This window comes from Xenopus tropicalis, chromosome 6 (genome assembly GCF_000004195.4).
Source record: "Xenopus tropicalis strain Nigerian chromosome 6, UCB_Xtro_10.0, whole genome shotgun sequence".
Taxonomy (NCBI): Eukaryota; Metazoa; Chordata; class Amphibia; order Anura; family Pipidae; genus Xenopus; species Xenopus tropicalis.
Window position 1 is genome coordinate 92,539,149 of NC_030682.2, and position 20,445 is coordinate 92,559,593.

Genomic DNA, 20,445 nt, shown 5'->3' on the forward strand with positions numbered 1-20,445 from the left:
TTTAATATTCATTAAAGGTCTTTGAACAGCCCCTTTAAGGCAGTATCAGCAAAAGGAAAGAAATTAAATATAGCTATAGTTGTTATATATAATGTTATGGTATAGTAAAAAAAAAAAAAAGATTATAAACCGTTTTAAATTGTGGTGGAAAATTATTATTCTACCTTACATGGTGCTTATACATTTATGTACAACTTTACAGAGATTGTTCATCATTCACTTTAATCCTTGACCTAGTGGGGCTTAATCCCTGACCTAGTTGGGTTTATTATTTAAAGTCTCTATCACATGCAAACACATTAGATTTAATTATGTCAGGAAACAGTTCATCGGCTGGCATGTTCTTGGAGTGCAGGAGAAACCCAAAGTAACCAGAGGAAACCCACACAAAAAAGGGAGGACATTCAGATTCTTTGCAGATAGTACCTAGGTTGACTTCAAACTCAAGATGCAATTGCTGCAAGGCAACAATGTTACTGCGCTACCACTCAGCCCAGAAAATCAACACACACGCAATTATTCATACATTCAGACCCTACCATATCAAGCCTCTGGCTACTACAATATTGAAAGTCAAAATGAAAACGAAATATTCCATTAGATCTCTCTCTCGCTCTGTCCATCTGTCTGCTATCTATACTATCTATTGTCTCTTTACATGTCTGTTCTTCTTCTAAGCATCCATCTGTCCATTGCAGATCAAGGCATTTTAAACAAAACAAGTAATCCATTTTTTCACAAAGGTCAGAACAATGAAGAAAGGGTTAAGCCTATAAAATTATCCATGGCCTGTAAATCTAAACAGTCTCATGGGTCCACTCTGCAACTTCATTTGCAGGTTGCTGCCTTCCATAACAAAAAAAAGTACATAGTTTCTGTACAGTCAACACAATTTACACTGCCAAAGCAACATATTTATGCACTATAAGATTCCTTACTTCAAACAACAGTATTTGTTTCTTCGTCCAGTTCATTGCTTGCAAAAGGGATGGGTGCTTCATCATTCTAATTGAATGTATGGGAGACTGACTGGTATAAATAATTACAGGACTGCATAAGAGCAGCACACCCTAATTAGATTCTGCTCAATCATTCTGACTTCAGTACACACAAACTGGGTTTCTCAGATAAACCGCAGGTACCTAAAGAGGATGTAAATGCTAAAAATAATATTCTTTCTAATAAAGGAAAATGTAAGCAAATTTTTTAAGTCTAAGGGGCACATTTACTAATCCACGAATCCGAATCACGAATGGGAAAAAATCGTATTGGAAACGAAAATTTCGGAAGATCGCAAATATCACGAAAATGCTTACGAAAAAATCGTATTAGTCACGATAATATCGTATTGGCGATCCGAAAGTCACGAAATTTTCGTACCGAACAATTGTAAACAGCGGTAAAACCTTTCCGATTTTTTCGTGCAAACGTCCGAAAAAGTCGTGCGCCGTACGAAAAAGTCGTGCAGACGCCCGAAAAAAACGGCAAAAATACGCTCGGAGTGTCCGCATGAACGCTCGAGCGTTCGTGCCTTTGTAAATGTGCCCCCTAGTCTAAGTACTGTGAAGAAGTAGGGTTGACTGAAGGAGAGCTTATTTCTGGTACGTGCTGAAAGGGGTGTATATATATATATATATATATATATATATATAGTGTCTAAACTATGATGAGTTATGAAGTCTTAGGCCCACATGAAAGTGCAGGTACATGCTAAAAACATGTAACGTTCTCTGCTTGGGATTCTTTGTGGCTGACTTTTCACTCAAGTGGAGTTGGGTGACATTATACAGCAAAAATTCATATACATAAAAACATTACTTGAGGCTATTATATAGCCACCAGAAATACAGCATTGCCATTTCCTATTGAGTCCTATTTATACAAGAACTTCTTGTTATTCATAGATTAGCTTTTTTTCCTGTGACCTGTTATCCCCAATACACAGGACCTGGGGTTTTCCAGATAAGGAGGCTTTCTGAAATTTGGATTTCCGTACCTTAAGTCTACCAAAACATATTTTAAACATTAATTAAACACAAAGAGATTGTTTTTTCTCTCCAATAATGATTTATTATTTCCTAGTTGGGATCAAGTAGATGGTACTGTTTTATTATTACAAGGAAAAAGGGATTCATTTTATATCATTTAACTATTTAGCCTTCCTGTAATTCAGAGCTTTTTGGATAAAGGGTTTCAGAATAACCCTGTAATTATGAAATACTGATGATACTGTAGCTATATAAATCCATACTGATTGGAAAATTACCTTGTTTCTTATTTTGTGATTTTTTTAATGTTTGAATGTTTTAGTAGACTTAAGCCGTGGCCCTTGATGTAACAAAGAAACACTTTATCCAGAAATCTCCAGGCCCCAAAAGTTGCAGATAAAATATCCCATATCTGTATCTTAAAGCAGCACAGTAATACAAATCTCCTTACTTAATCATACGGAATTTAATGCCTTAGCAAGTGACTGGCTATAGAGCTTACAATCTAAATTTAAGAACCAAATGCATACAAAGGAGGTAGTGAAATACTACAAGAGGATCCCACAAAAAATGAATATGCCCTTCATTCCTAAGCAATCCATGTCACTGAGTGACAACTGAACCATTCCTATTCAATAGCAATTGTGACTGCAGAAAGTGTAATTACGGTATAGTCAGAGAATATACATGTTAAGAATTCTGAGCAAAGCCATGGAATATAGAGGAAGAAATCTTATCACATTGTAAAATATTGTTATAGTGCTACAGAGAGATAAGAGAGCAGAGTTTTTTGGATTTATGAAAGCCAAGAATATGAAAAATGCATGTATTATAAATGGGTTTGCCTGAAGCTCAGCCTTATAACAAGCATGGCTTAGGAAAAAAATCTGGTTGATATCAAATTCTTGCTATGGACCTATTACCGCATATAAGCTCAACAACACTCGCAGTAAACTCATTTGAATGCAAATACCTTAGAGTCCGATTGCTGTCAGATAGTGTCAGACATTGTAGTTACTATTTGCAACAATTATATGAAATCTCAGGTTCACGGCAGAGAAAACAACATAGAAAAGCATAATTTTCATATAGTTTAATTTAACTTTCAGTGTGGTCTACGAAAATGACAGAATATACCATTGCACTGTGGTAAAAAATTAGCATTACGTCAGTGGCGGAAAATGTAGAAGTCAATCTATGACACTTACAAAATTTAAATGTTCACACTGACAGCAATGCAAGGGTATTTTCTGATTTTAAGGGCGTGCAAGCCCATGTCCCACCTGCATGATGTCCCTTTCAACTGAGGTGCAATTACACAGAAATTCTGGGGTAGAACTTTGCTCTGTATTAAACAAAATGTTTCATGTTGCGCCAATTCTTTTCACTATGTTCCAAGTACTAAATAGGGGCCAAAGAGTAAAAGGAAGACTAGCAATTTTAAAAAGAGATGGATAAAATTATAGACTGTGACTAATATGCTCCAAAATTGTGACTGAGAATGTCTGTCAGTGTGGGAATTTGTTGAAATCAAAATGTGAAAAAGAGAAAGAGGTAACACAAAAGCACACAGTTGAGATTAAAAACAATTTATCTCCCAACAAAAAATGCAAGATGGAAACACTAAACAGCCTGATCTCCTGCAATATAAAATATTTTTATGTGCTTATATATTTATTTACTGGTATTAATGGTAAACAAGGCTATGGTACAATATGACATTAAATACTGATTAATGATATAATTATATATAGGAACAAAAAACATGTGTGTTTTAAAAATACCTTCCTGATTTATTAACACAATATAAAACAAAACTTTTACATTTGTGTCCATATCAGAGCACACAAAACAAACTAGCAAGCCACATGGCAGTGGAATTTCATTTTTGGTTCAAGCATCCCATTTAGGAGCATATTTTTGGGGCCCCTTAGGTCTATAACAAGTCTAAAAATCTATGAACACTGCGGTTTCAGTATTTCTATTAAGATAGCAGTAAATATTCACCCCAACTCTCCCCTAAAGTGGTGGAGTTTCTCTGAGCGTAAGAAAGTAAATAGGTATTCTTCCCAAATTTCTAAGCTGGCCTTCAGTCTGAACCACCCCCCCCCCCCCCCCCACACGAACAATCAATGCTCTAGTCCCACCAACCCTCAATGGGACCAGCCCCATTGTTTTAAACCACAAATATTTTAAAGCTTGACAAATGGGCATCACCTTAAGGTGGCCATACACGGGCCGACTATAGCTGCCGATATCGGTCCCTTGGACCGATTCGGCAGCTAATCGGCCCGTGTATGGGGAGAGCAGAGCGGCCTGGCCGACCGATATCTGGCCTGAAATTGGCCAGATCTCGATCGGCCAGGTTAGAAAATCTGGTCGGATCGGGGACCGCATCGGCTCGTTGATGCGGTCCCCGATCCGACTGCCCCATTGCCGCCCACATAATCCGATCGTTTGGCCCCAGGGCCAAACGATCGGATTATTATTTTTTTTACCTAAATGGTCCCCGATATCGCCCAGCCGTAGGTGGGGATATCGGGGGAAGATCCGCTCGCTTGGCGACATCGCCAAGCGAGCGGATCTGCTCGTGTATGGCCACCTTTAGACTGCAATACTGATTTACATTTGTTTTAAATATAAAAGATACAAATATCTGTATATACAATAAATACACATGGATGTAATCCATTTATAAGAAAAAATAAATCTAAGTATACTTGCAAAACATATAAATAAGCAAAACGAGGCTAACATAAAAATCTGTTCAATAATGGAAACAAACAGTATAGCCATGAAGACAGCGTCCATATCTGTGCCTCTTTTGTCCTTATACCTGGCTGTCTTTTACAATATAAGTATACAGATAGATACAAATATGAGCATCTTCTGAGTGACTGAAACACTGATAATAAGAATGCAAACTAGGCAATTGTTCTTTGTGTGCTACTTTTACATAAGAATTGATTAGAAAATATCCCTGTATATTATATTAATTGTATTATATTGTATTTTTTTCACGTGAGGTTAAAGGTCACTTGTAATACAATTTAAAAAACAAAATATGGATGTAAGCCACAGAAAGACATTATATGCAGGGGAAGTGGGGGTGAGAAGGGGTGGGTAAAGAGAGATTTGTATCTGTCACCAGCTGATTAAAGAGAACGTCAATTTTGCTCTTTAATTTAACTGCACATAAACAAAAGTTAGCGTGTCTTCTACAAAATGCCTATTTATTTACAGCACAGATCAATATTGGAAAGAAACAAAGGGGAATATGCGACGGAGCAATTCTTTTTCCACATTACACATATAAATAGATATGTCCCCTATAGCATACAAAGTAATTCACTATCTATTTAAAGTGAGGAATCGTAACCCACCTCTATACTAGAACTAGACTGCTGAATACAATATGGCTCCAAACATAAAACTTTATATACATGTAAGATAGGTAACTGCTAGAATAACATTGGTTCATTGCTACATACAATGTAGACAGGGGACAATAATGCTTATAAACTCTTACGGTAAGTTCTTGAAAAGACACCGATTAAACACTTGCTAACTACACATTTTATCTATAGCACACATACTCACAGTTCTGCTTCTTAGGTTAATCTATGAATAATGCTGAACTGTAATTAGAATATCACAAGCATAGCAAAGAATGCAACAGTCGCCTTCTGGTGGCCAAGAGCCAATAAGGAGGAAGTCACTGGGTAAAATAACTCGTTTCCCAAACTAAAGCTCTGCCAGTACTGCAGTGCAGTTTCTGGAACACAGACAACTTCATTGCTGCATCTCCAATCAAAGTTTCCTTAATATGCCCAATTAGAGCACCTTAAATGTAAGTAAAAGTTGCACCTACAGGAATTCCGCTGGCTGCTCCCATTGGATCTGGATGAGGACATCGCTGAGAGATTGGAGAGCAAACACGGAATGGGAACTGTCCAAGCCCTTAATTACAAGGCAGCTCCTGTGAAGTACATCCTCTGTGTTGTAGAACAAAGACAGTGAGTGAAGAATAGAGGCGCACAGCCTGTTATCTTAAATGAATAGTGCAGATATGCAGGAGCCGACTGCTTTTGATTGGCTGCTGGCGCACACAGAATCGTTCATTCCCACACAATTTGCCGGCACGGCTGCTCTCAAGGCTAGAGATGAACTGTCAGTATTTCTTGTCCACACAGATTCATGAATACATAAGGGGAATGTACCACATGCTGGTTGCAAGATAGGGGTGGTTGAAAATATATATTCTTTTCCTCGCCACAATACTAACCAGAAAATGGGCCCCTGCAAGTAAATATATGGTATATAAAAAAGAAACAACACGCTGCTAAGACTAAAAAAAGTATAAAATGTATTTAAGATAAAGCACAGAAAAAATGTGAATAAATAAGACACCCAGTTTTACGATATATACAGGATTTTGTTTCCTGAGGACTGGCTCTTTGGCATTCTAGTCACTGCTTAACTCTATTCTGGGTAAGGTATTGCTATCCCTTAAGCAAGTGTAGCGCTAATAAAATCATTGCTTGCCTTGTTTCTATTGTATGTCCCACTGTTAACCTACTGCATAATTCATGGCCACAGTCAATTAAAGGGCATTGTGTTGGCAGCCAGAGAGTGTATTTCATTTGGTAAACAGTGCCTGCCTCAAGCTTGTACATAAAATAAAGAGTATTTGCTGCATGTATATACAAATATAAATACACACACAGTAAGGAGGGATCATCTGATCCAGTAGTGCTGATAAACATACATGGAATAATGTTTCTGCAATTTCAGTACAGTAAAACATTGAAACCAAAAAATTTTTACATCCCTTGATTCTACATGTTTCATCATTTAACACCATTTTTTGTCAATATACCGGTATAATAATGTATTTCCCTGATTTCACATTTTCCTGAATTTTATGCCATTTTTTCTTTTCCCATGAAAAAGGTATTCAGAAAGCATGTAAACACGTGATGGTATTACAGGTTTATAATAAGTTTATATTTTAACAGTAGAAGTACTTTTTAAATTGTAACTAGAATTTTTTTTAGGTGATCTGCAAATCTTGTGATTTGATCCCTATGGCATTAAAAGGTTCCTTCATGAAAAACCTAGAACCCTTATTCTACCTGCACACAACATCACTGTGTCTGCCTGTCGGTTTCATCACCCCAGTCATGTGAAGCTTAGTATCTAAAGAAGGCTAAAAGCTGTTTCCGTGGGACAAGTTGTATGTACTGTAAACCGCAGCACAGACCAAAAATAGAAAGAGTAATGATTTTTAGCCTCTTACTAGTTGCTTCAAATCAGCTGCCATCAAGTTGATTCAAGTATTTCTGTCCCATGAAAGTACAGTAAGGCCTCCTAGGTTTAAAAGCTGTTTTACGGTGTCAGACCAGCACCATAAATCCACTCACCCCCTGCTGGCATCCAGTGGGACCACAGTAACAGATGCTAATTCTCCACTATTGTGTTCCACTATAGCCTATTTCCTTCTACTATTCCAGTTGTTTCCCTTATTTTCCTTTTCTTTGTTTTTTGCTATTCCTTCTTGCATTTCTCACCATAACAGGCACCCAAAGGACATTAATGGGATAGTCGCTGATCAGCAAATGTTACTTTTTGACTTTTCTTTAGACTATTTACTCTATACCCAATTACATAGGCAGACAGATAGTACTGATATCAGTTGGACAGCACTGATCTGCAGTCTCTAAAATTAACTGGCCCCCTGCATTGTTAACACCTCAGATTCAGGTAGGCCAGAAAAATTCTGGCCTTCAGTACCACAGAAGCTGGATAGTACTGCTGTAGATGATAATAAAAAAAAAAAAAAAGTTGTCCATCACAAAAATACAGTGTTTTAAAATTTATCCCCAATATTAATGACTTTTCTGGATTCCTTCCATCTTTCAATTTTTTTATATCTTTTTTTAGTAAAATATAGAATGGGCACATTCATAAATGTACGATTGAGCCAGAATACAGTGTTAGAACTGTGCGCATTTTCTGCGATTTTTTTCGTTAATTTGCAAGACTTTTTTGTACTTTGCGACAATTTGCACGACAAAATTGTATTTGTCGCAACGAATACGAAAGTTTCGGATTCATACATGCTTTGGTATAGTGACTTTCCTTGGGCCAGGTTGGAGCTGTAGAGTGCTGTTAAGTCCTATGGGAGGCTTCCAAAACCATGCACTGATGGTTCAAAAGGGTTATCCCGCCGTTTACGATCATTCGGATACGAAAATTTCGCAACTATGTGAAAGTATGAATTTTTTGTTTTTTTTGCGATCATCAGAAATGATTGGATTTCGTACCTTGGTGAATCGGCCCCAATGTGTGAACATTTATTAATTTACAACCTAAAAAGGACAGTTGACCTTATTATTATATATCTATTATAATATTGATATATTCCACAGTGCTTAACATAAATTGCAGTCTCTAACCCAGAAGAGCTTACATTCCAAGGTCCCTATCATACAAACTTGCAGACAATTACCTGCTGGAAATTATCCTAAAACCACAGCACTGCAGGCTGCAGTGCTAACCATTGAGCCACCATGCTGCACCTTCACAAATCATTTTTTTTAAACAGTACAGTACAAAACAAACTTCTATTTTGACTGTTTCTAGTATTCCAAGGGGTAAAGGGTAATGTTTACCCTTAAAGGGTATGTTACAGAATTACCCATTTCTAGCAAGTTTTCAATTGATCATCATCATTACTATAATTTTTTTTTACAGTTTTACAGACATCCCCTGTGTTGGCACATATGCAGTACCAAAATCAGCAAAGCAGCCATGTGGTGCCAAAAGTACACTGGGCCCATTTTTTTTTTCTTTTTGGAAAAGTGCTGGCCTATTGTTAGAAGTAAGCAACTAGTATTACTAGGGTGCCAACCTAATTTTCTACACAGGTATAAGACCAGTTATCCAGACCTGGGGTTTTCTGGATAACAAATCTTTCCATAATTCGGATCTCTATACCATAATGCTAAAAAAAAAAGTAAACATTAATTAAATTCAATAAGATTGTTTTGCCACCAATATGGACTATTTTATCTTAGTTACGATCAAGAACAAGGTATTGCTTTGTTATTCCAGAAAAAAAGGAAATCATTTTAAAACATTTAAATTACTGGAGTCTATGGTTATTGAGTTTTCTGGATAACATGTTTCTGGATAATGGATCCCATACCTGTATAACATTCAACTTGTATATTTATGCATGCTATGAAGAAGCTGAATTATCTGAGCAAAGCAACTCGGCTCAGTTCTTCCATATTTATTTTAATTAACATAGTTAAAATTTGAGACCCTCCAACAAGAATTCCATTACCAAAATGCATACATGTAAATGAAACACCAGCAGAGCAGTCAATTACAAGCATTTAAAATAGAAGTGTAAGTGCCCAATTCTTAAAGTAAATTGCTTGGCAATGCTTTCAAGCTCCTACCATCTGTAATTGTCTTGTCTTAAAAGCACAAAGCAGCTGACCTTATACTCATCTGAACCAGTGTAAAATTGTACTCCATCTTAGTCTGCTTTAATTGCCAACAGAACAATTCTCTCTTTTCCACTACACTGCAAGGACATACAAAGTTTACAGAAACCACAATAAAGGTATTATCCACCAGCTAAAGACCTTGAATTATAACAGGTATAATACACTGAATTATAACAGGTTGCAAATACAACTGCAAATCTATGCATATGGTTGCCTTTTGTTACAACATAGATCCCTTTTATATTAATATTTATATTAATATAGCATTATAAATTTGCTGCCCTCTGTAAATTTTACCAATTTTTTTTTATATTGATATTGTCAGTTTCTATAGTAAATGTCACTGAAAAAAACAAGTTATGTGCTTAAAGGATAAATGTAAAGCCGTCTAAAGGCAAATGACCTATTTTTTTCTAAAAGGCAAGGCAATGTCCACCCACCCGGGAAACACTAACATGCTATAACGTAACCAGAGCTGACAGTGTCCCTGAAACCTAAGACATGCCTTGGGCTGTAAGACTATGCAGCACGTCATCCACATGTATAGAAACATCTATAGACTGCTGTACAGTGAAATATATGAATGCTCACTATTGTTGCATTGTCAATTAAGAGACACAAATAATTAACTCAATGAGAATGAGAAAGGCTTGTTCTTCCACCCAAGTGGAACAATGTTGCCCCCATTTTTTCAGATTCTGATATTACTACTTTCTAAAGCAAGCAGCCCAGACTGTCATTTGATGATTGCTCCAAGTTAAAAAGAGAATTGTACTTGTTAGAGAGTGGCGTCTATCTATGAGGATGAAGCTATTAAAGTCAAAAGTAGTTTACCAGATTAAAAGGCACCGCACCCTGTAACTTGGGAGTCATTCAGGGTCGCATCAGGGTCCTGTATTTGTCTTGCACCTGCTGATATTGAACTCTCCAACTTACATCAGAACATTTCTCTTGCTTCAGGTGCAGAGTACAACCAGACCACGGAGAGAAATGTTCCCTAAATGAGTACTGAGGGAGCATTTTGCTCCCCCTGTGAAGAGGTCAGTCAGTAATAATAATAAAACAGTAGTATGGCTTTTTTCAAACTTGTGGGTTTTAAATGAGAAGGAAAGGTAAAAACTAAGTAAGCTTTATCAGAAAGGTCTACATAAATACAGCCATAAGCACTTACAGTAATGCTGCACAGACTCCTCTATCAAAAGAAACACAGGATTTCTGGTCTCTTTTTTTGTAAACATGATGTTCCAGTGTCTGACTTCCTCTCTCAGAAAACTCCTTAATTCCCTGGGTCTGCACAGTTCTTTCCTCTCTCCTGCTCCCCCTCCCACTAGAAAGCTAAGAACTCCCTCTCCCCTCCCTTAGGAATGTGTGATCTCAGCAATAGCAGGCAGCTAGAGCTGCAGGAAGGAAGCTACTTAAAATGGCAGCTGCAATCTTAAGCCACTAACGTGGCAAATCTATTGGCAGTAAAATGCCACAATTACTTTCCTTCTCCTTTAATAAAAGGCCCAAAATAACATAATTTTTACTTTTCAGTTGTCAAGGAGCAAAATAATTTAGAGGTGGCAGATATGCAAAGACTTTACAGAGCTGGAGTCTGAATATTGTGAAAATATAATGTTTACTAAAAGTCATGATTAAGTGTTCAAGACTGTAAATAAAAATTATAGGGTTGCCCTTGCCGAAAAGATCATTCTTTGCACAATCATATATCTGTCCCTTAATCTTTATTCCCTTAAGGAAATTGACTGTTATTTTGCCATGGAAGCCCAGTCTTACATGCTAGTACTGTGGCATCACATCAGCCTTTTAAAGGAGAAGAAAAAGGTTAAAACAAAGAAAGGCCTATATAAATAAAGCCATAAACAAACAGAAAACTCACAGAAAAGCTGCACTGAGTCTTCTATCAAAAGAAACACAGGATTTATTTTCTTTTGTGTACACTTGGCCTTCTGTGTCAGACTTCCTTCTCTCAGAAAATTCCTTTAGGGCACGCGCACCTACCCATCCCATCTCTGCTCTCTTCCCCTTCCTTCTCTGTGTTCCCCAAACCCCCCTCTGCTGAGAGCTGCAGCACAGAAGTTACTGAGACCAAGCTAAAATGGCAGCTGCTATCTTATACAAACTTCTATGGCTATTTACTCAGGTATGGTAAAGCTTTCTACAGAATACATATAGTGTTCTAGCCTGCACTATTGTGACTAAACTGTTGGCAATAAAATGACAAAATCAGAGAGCACTCGTATGAGTTCAGAGGCCGAGCAGCTCTTTAACAATAAAGATACAACCCACCAACCATCTTTGCTTGAGCCCTGTCTTTCTCTTGTACTGGCCAAATTGAACTTAAATATGTTGTGTAGAGCACAAATTATAAAATATCTGGCGACTTGGACTGCATCTTTAACTGTGCTTTAAAAAGGTTACCTAGTGTGAGCAAAAAGCTAGGATATATTTTATATACATTTTTGTTTATAAATGGGATGTACTATTTGTCACATGACTTTCTGAAACCTCACAGCACCATGACCTTTGTAAAAGCCTCCAGCCTTGTTGCTATATGGTCATTGAACTCCTTTGTGACTTATAATATCCTTATAATTTACAACTGGGGGTGCAAAATTTTTATATACATATATAAAATATATACAGCTAGCCTTATACATACGTACATATTTATAGAACAAATCATAGCATAGTCACAGGATGAAATTCTGATAAAAGATAACGTACTATAGTTTGCTTCTGTAAACCGAAGAACAAACTTGTGATGTAAGATATAGTAATTACCTTTAAAGTTTTCCAGCTCTTTCCTGTAAGAAAGAACATTATTAGAGAAAATTCGTGTTTGGGAGTGAAACAACACATGAAAAAAAGAAGAAATGAGTCATTCTGAAAGCAGAGCCACAAATTGAATAAAATGGTTATTTAGAATCATTCTATATTAGTTCCAGACCGATTCTATCAAACTTTAAAATATTTATGTAGAAAATATAGCAGAGAGCAAGATAATGAAAATGATTGCAGGAAAGGAATTATTTAATTGGATTAAAGGTTAGCAAACTTGTTCCAACTGTTACTCCCATGGATTTTGGTGGCATTTAAAAGTGAAACCTTTTATGAATCTTTAATGGAGTTTGAAAATTCTATCACTGCTGGTAATGGCCAAATGATCTGCCTGCAGGTTCAATGCTTTTAGAAGGATTGGATCAAATGGATTTTTAAATTTAGTTTTCATATAACACGTATAAAAACAGAACCATGTCTGAGCTTGTGGGAAATATAAAATTTTTGTACTATAGTGTCTATATTTATTTTAATGATTAGTAATAATAGTCTTGTAGGACCCCTTACCCAGAAACCTGTTATCCAGAATACAAGCTACTTGCCATAGAGTCCATTTTAGGCAAATAATTACATTTTTTTAAAAAAAAAGATTTCTCTGTAATAATAAAACAGTAGCTTGTACTTCATGGTAACTAAGCTGAGAAACATGGCCATATTTAATCTAAATAAATGAAAGATTCCCCTATACGGAATGCACCATTTAAAAGTAACAGACTAAGTATAAAAAGTGTTCTAATTTCTACATGGTGAAACTGAATGTAAATAACTTCAAATTAAAGTCTGAAATGTGCATTTTAAACATGTCTGCATTGTTTGACTGAAAATATTACACTAAGGAGCAGAGGGGTAACAAAAAATGTGTCTTTGTCCATACTGGCTGTATTTATTTATTCACAAAAAAATAAATAAATACCATTAAATAGCAGATAACTTATGCAACAAAGTTAAAGTTAAATCCTCTCAAAGTAGATCAGGCTACTCCACTGGCAGACAGTAACTTTATTCAAAACAAGATGAACCATATCACACAAAACACAAGTTTTTTGCCTGTTTTTCTCTACAAGCACAACCACCCACTTCCTACTTCCAGGGCAGAGAACTCAAACAGCCAAATATATAGACGTCCCCCAGGACACCAGGTTTAGTTGTATTAAAAAATACTGTACAGCGATTGGTCACATTTAACTTATTTAAGTTAAATATACTGTACAGGCCAGTGACACATAAGCTTTCGCCTTCATTTCTCTATCTGACATTTTATTGCAGAGAAAACAGACTTCTGCACACATCCTTGTCAAATAAATCAGGTTTAAAGGATGGAGCTGAATAATGCATATTTCTTTTTTTAAAGGAGAACTAAACCTTAGCCCCCACTCCACCCCCTCCAAGCTCTCTTCCCACAGAATCATTTCTTTTCAGAAGTCTCCCTTTGTCCTGACCTACCATAAATATGCAGAGTTGTGCAGCGTATTTCAAGGTTCCATCTAAAAACAAATGAATGTACTGTAGAATCGCTAAGAGCGATTTTCTAAATATTGCACTTTTCCTAGTATTCAAGATATTAGCAGTTGTTAAACTGTTAATACAATGCATTTAAGATAATAGTGCCATCTGCTGTTCAGTTCAGCCAATTGGCTACAGTAGGTTGAAAATTATATTTCGTTAAAAAGTCTTATTGATGTGAAGTGATATTTATCTCCCCCTCATCCCCCAGGCGGAATCATCTTCACATCGTTTGCTTGCATTTTAGCAGGTGACACGTAAATGGCATCTACGTATATATTACTACTACATTATATTACATTCTACTATATTTATGTACACAAATACCCATGCTATAATTACATTATACATGACACACAATCTGCTACGTTAAAAATGATGTAACCACAAAATTGTGGTGAGTTTGAGCATTCAGGTTATGATCTAAAATAGACTCTTGATAACAGATGGTGCTGCTTTAATCTTGTCTGGCTAAATAATTTCTTGACTTAGAATAGATAAACGATACAAAAAAGCCTTTTGCAAGAAACTGAGGAAACTGGCATTATCTCACTTCCTGCCTTTCATGAGCTTTATTGTAGCTGCTCTAATCCTCCTCACAAAGCACAAGTGTTCCATACTTACATCAGACAAAGAATGTCTAATTTTACCGAGATCTAAATTCTGCCAAGTTGGCTCTTTTCTACACAAGGATAAAATTAGTGTGTGAGAGCTATTGTGGGCATGATATTTCTGAAGTATAACGTTACTTATGTGTTTCAACAGTCAGTGCCCATAAAAGGGTTTATTTGGATCAGGATCTTAGCTTGTGAATCTATTCTTCTATAATATAATAATAATAAAAAAAAAAAAACTATTCAAATGTTATTCAAGAAGTCATTAGCAATGGATCATTTGGCAATCTGTCTGTCTCTGGTGCTATCCCCTTTAATAGGACACACCATCAACAACGATTACTTATGATATCAGGAAATTACCTACGACTCCCACCCTTAAGGAGAAATTTAATATCCCACAAAGTAAAATGTTTAGACTATCACAAACCTTCCATTATAGAGAACTTCCACCAATCAACCATTTTGAATATCTCTGTATATCCTCCACTTTGGCCCTAAAATATCTACCATCAATAGGGAACTGATAGCAATTGATCTGATTCTAAATCTGAAATAGATACAAGACTGGAATAAAGGATTGGGTAACCCACAACCTGAAACGGTTTGGGCCAAGATATTACATCAGCCCGCTAAATGCTCAGTTAATGCATTAATACAGGAAACATCTTTTTAAGTTTTATTTAAGTGGTATATGGTTCCTACAAGAATGGCCAAACTGTATGATAATCTCTCACCAAACTACTTCAGGGGATGCCCTTTTCCTGGCTCAATGGGACATATATGGTGGAACTGCCAAATTTTACAGAGATTGAGGTACTTGGTTTGTGAATAAACTCAGTATTGTATTCGATAACAACTGAGTGAACCATACATAAACATATGTGTGCATATTCCTGTATCAACTTTTAGTAAACAATTTGTTACAAAAATCAGTTAAAGGAGAAGTAAAGTCATTTTGGCATTTACTGCCAAAAGATTTGCCGCATTAGTGCCACCTAGAACAATATATTTATTCTGCAGAAACCATTAACATTTCTGCCATTTTAGGGAGCTTCCTTCCTGCAGTGTCTAGCCATTATAGCTGAGATCACACATTCCTAAGGGAGGGGGGAGTGAGTTCTTAGCATTCTGGTGGGAGCAGGAGAGGAGACAGGGGAGCAGGAGAAGGGAGAGAGGAGAAGGCTGCGCAGATGCTGGCCCTGGAAATTAAGGCTGTTTCTGAGAGAGGAAGTCAGACACTGGCACATCATGTTAACAAAAAAAGAGACAAGAAATCCTTTGCTTCTTTTGATAGAGGGCTCAGTGCAGCATTACTGTAAGTGCTTATGGTTGTATTTATGTAGACCTTTCTGATAAAGATTACTTAGTTTTTACCTTCCCTTCTCCTTTAAAATAATGATATAGAAAAAAAAAAGAAAAAAGAAGTAGCCAGAAGTGAGATATAACTTTACATGGCTTATGTAGTAAGGTGGCCATTTTGACACATTCAGACCAAGTCTGTGGCAGGTTCAAAAATCCTCAAGTTGGGCAAGGGGAAAAGATCTGCTTGTTTTGGTGACATGTATAGCCATCTTAAGATGAACAGTTAGAAAACAGTACTACAAAGCAGCTACAGAAGCTAGGAAAAAAGAAGAAAGGCAGATATAGTCCCCATATTAGGACATCTTCCAGCAATATATCCTACATTATCATACATGCAGCTCTTGCTGTGTTTGGAGAGTTTTCAGAACATGTGTACTTGCGCTGGCGTAACATCCGGTGGGGCACCCACCACATGAAGCCTGGCAGTAGCCATGACACCAACAAGAAGAACTAGAAATAATAACAGCAGAAAAGGCGAGAAGTTTGGGAGGGTTGGTAGGGGCCTGTTACAAATATTGCTCTGCAGCCTGTGGCTGGCTAGTTACGCTTCTAGTTATACTTCTACCTGAACTTTATAACTCCTGTTTTGCTCCCTCACTTTAACAAGCCTCAGTTCTCAGGGCTCAAGATTTCTATCACGAGCTCAGCCCTCCTCCATCCACCACCTCCATACACGGTCAGCCCTTTTGTGTACATTTTCAGTTCTCCTCCCTTCTTACTTTAGGGCTCTTCCTAACACTAACCCTTACCCCAAAACTGTAACCTTAGGGTTACTGCTAGGTTGAATGTTAGGTTAATGATGAGGGCAGGGTAACAGAGGATGCAGGAGCTGATGAACAGCGGAGGGAGAAATTTGGACCAGCCAGGGAGGGGAGCAGAGCATTAAGGAAGATCAAATGGAAGGTATGACTGGCACATTAGTGAAAACTGCATGGACAAGTATAAAGTCACAGAAGGGTTCATAAAAGGGAGGACAAGGAGCGCACATTAACATCAGGTTAGATGCAGTCATTTTGCACCACAGATTTGTTACAATTGATTTTATATTGAAAAGTTACAGAAACTTTCTATTGGGTCTGGCAAAAAATTAACATTTTCATCTTTGCTCATGGTGTTTCATCTTTGTTAATGTAAAAAAAAAACTGAAAGACTAAAAAGGAAAGTCAAGAGTAGGGCAGCAGTCACTTAAAAACCAGAACCATTGAAGTAAAAAAAAACAAAAAACATTTATGTACATCTTGAATTTTATCTCGTGTAATATTCTAAATGATGTTGCCTAGAGACACTCTGATAATTTGTTCCCTGCTTTCGTGGTTGCTAAGAAATTTTATTAGTACAATAATTGTTTGAGATGAGTTTTGACACAATTCTGTCAGGAAGAACTAAATTCACTTTTAAACTTCCATTTTTGCTAAATAAAATTTGCACTTACTGTGTCACACTGTACAGACTATGGCAGGAGAAAAGAGAGGACACTTACTACAGTGTGCCAGGGGCAGTATAATTTCTATTCAGTAACCTACTGAACAGCTGCCATTTATTTTATGTGTTCTGGTTTCCATGGCTCTCCCTGACCTAGTATGCCTTTAAAGAAACACATTATGTTTTTGAAATGCATCAGCTAATAGTGCTCCTTAAATGACACCTTAAATAAATTCATTTTTTAAACAAGCACATAGATGTTTTTTCTTTAACTTGAAAATTGAGACGTCAGGCAAGCCATTTTAACTACTTCCCAAGTTCCCTCCGGCTCCTGAACTGTGATTTGATAAGCAGCAGCCTCTCTTTAGGCTGGCATACATATAGAGATATAACAATTTCAATTTTATGGTTTTTAGTATGAGTATGGCAGCCTGCAAATCCCAACTTATATCTGTAATCCATGGATATAAGTTCGATATTGAGCCTGTTTGATCATCTGTAGTGAAGTAAAGGTAGAGTTGCTGCTTCTCTTCACTTCCTGCTGTTTCAATCGTTCAGGATGTAAAATGATCAGACCATACCCTATCCAGGCATTTATCCCACAGTTCAATCGATCTAATAGTGCATGGGGTCACCTAGTGTGTGGCCATTTTTCCTTTCTGCTGCCCTGCAAACTGCCCACCACGCTGATGTAAGTTTCTGATAAATAACTACTTCACCTTCCTAGTTCTCACCTCCTACAGTGAAGTTATGACATCATTTAGCAACTCTAACAAATTCTCCTGTATCTTTACACAAAATGAATTATATCAAAGATTTCATTCTGCTTGTGGGCCCATAACTTTTTTTTTACAACTACAACCTATGAAGATAAGAAAAGGTTGAGCTCACTTATTACTGTCTGTTTCAATAAACTCTGCAGTGAAGTACAATGCTTTTCTTTCCTCTTACCTTGAACCCTTTTCTTAAACAAATAAATCACTGTCCTGCAAGACTGCATACTGCAATGGAGGGTCCAAAAAACTTTATTCAGCACTCCCAAAATAAAACATTACAACGTTATGGGTGCAACTTTTTGCATAGAAACAATCTAGGTTTGGCTGTAATTTTTGCAGATATCTGTAATACTAATTAAAGTATGAAAAAATATATTTCAAATTGGTGAGGCCTGGGTGTTTACTGTAATAAGCAACTTAAATGTGAGGGTTATAAACCTCTTTCACCCAGATTTATTGTAAGAATAATTGTTTTGATAAATAATACTTAAGAAAGCAACACACAACTCTTATTGCTCATGCATGTCAAACTGATGACCAAAAAATAACTGACATACCCTGGAATAATTCTTTGGGCAAAAAAAAAAAAAGCAAACTTTGTCAAAACCAACCGCAAAATCTTATCCTATATCACCAACAGGGACCACCTCATATATTTTAAAGTTTTTAAACTCTATCTTTTTAAAGATAGAGCTTTGAATGCAAAAAATGTGGGGCAAATCTATATGGCTACTAAAATTACCAAGCCTACAATGAAAGGGTTTTTTATGCCTACAACGCAGTGAGTAACTTGCGCTTCTACCCACAGTGAGCCAGGGCTGTGGAGTAGATAAATTCTCCGACTCCTCAGTTTCTGATACTTCCGACTCCTCTATTTTTAATATGCTAATGTATTTTATACATCCAGGAAGGGGAAGGGGCACTTAAAACACAACTGAACTGATAATAAACTGATAGACAATTTTATCTATACTCCTACTCCTAATGATTTCCCTAGAATCCCATAGTCATGTTTAAAGTTTAAGCTAACATTACAGCTGAATTACAGCAGTTTTTCAAATGTTTTAAAGCTTCAGTCTTAAAGGAACAGTAACACCAACAAATAAAAGAGCTTTAAAGTAATAAAAATATAATGCACTGTTGCCCTGCACTGGTAAAACTGGTGTGTTTGCTACAGTAAAACTACTATAATTTATATAATAAGCTGCTGTGTAGCCCTGGGGGCAGCCATTCAAGCTGGAAAAAGGAGAAAAGGCACAGGTTACACAGAAGATAACAGACAAGTTCTGTAGAATACAAGTGTTTTATCTGTTATCTGCTGTGCCTTTTCATGGCTACACAGCAGCTTACTTATATAAACTATAGTAGGGTTTCTGTAGCAAACACCCCAGCTGTACCAGTGCAGGAATGGCTGCCCCCGGGGCTACACAGGGGGGTATTTATATAAACTATAGTAGGGTTTCTGTAGCAAACACCCCAGCTGTACCAGTGCAGGAATGGCTGCCCCCGGAGCTACACAGCAGGGTATTTATATAAAATATAGTAGGGTTTCTGTAGCAAACACTCCAGCTGTACCAGTGCAGGAATGGCTGCCCCCGGGGCTACACAGCGGGGTATTTATATAAACTATAGTAGGGTTTCTGTAGCAAACACCCCAGCTGTACCAGTGCAGGAATGGCTGCCCCCGGGGCTACACAGCAGGGTATTTATATAAACTATAGTAGGGTTTCTGTAGCAAACACCCCAGCTGTACCAGTGCAGGAATGGCTGCCCCCATACTACACAGCAGCTTATTTATATAAATTATAGTAGATTTTCTGAAGTAAACACACAGTGCAGGGCAGCAGCAAATTATATTTTAGTTACTTTTATACACTTTAATTTTTTGGTGTTACTGTTCCTTTAAACTATTGACTATCCATTCCCTTCACGTATAGAAGTATTTCTAGTCCTGCAATGTTTTTACTTAATTAGTTATCAGTGAGAGTTAGGCTGGGTTTCCCAGTGGGCATTGGGTTCCCTGTAACAGAGGAACACGACGCAGTGGAGCTGCCGCACCTTAACTGTGCGTTACGTCCCATTTAGTGAAGCATACGGTCAATGAAAAGCTTCATGGTCACTCAACGTGTTCGTTTATGCACTGCGTGCATTGGGCTTTATTCTTATAGCAGAGAAGTAATTAATTATGACTGTTTGTGAATTGGGACATTTAAACTTGCTTTATTTATTTATTTTTTTATTCCCATTTAAATTTAGTAGGAGTCGGTTCATTTTTTGCCGACTCCAACTCCAGGTACCAAAAATTGCCTCCGACTCCTCGACTCCGACTCCACAGCCCTGCAGTGAGCTACACCTAAAACCACTTTAAAAATGTGCTCTTCGCTGTTCCACTCCAAATCAGGTGCGGTTTATT

At 37.1% G+C, this 20,445-nt stretch overlaps 1 protein-coding gene across 3 annotated transcripts in view; it reads right to left on the reverse strand.

Annotated features, from left to right (window-relative positions):
- The window catches only part of dtnbp1 (dystrobrevin binding protein 1), a 70,332-nt gene that overhangs the window by 34,785 nt on the left and 15,102 nt on the right, over positions 1-20,445 (reverse strand). For 2 of the 3 annotated variants that reach the window (XM_031903263.1, XM_031903264.1), the window contains exon 7: positions 12,296-12,318. In XM_031903263.1, coding sequence (XP_031759123.1) covers positions 12,296-12,318 — 23 coding nt within the window. 3 annotated transcript variants of the gene reach the window in all.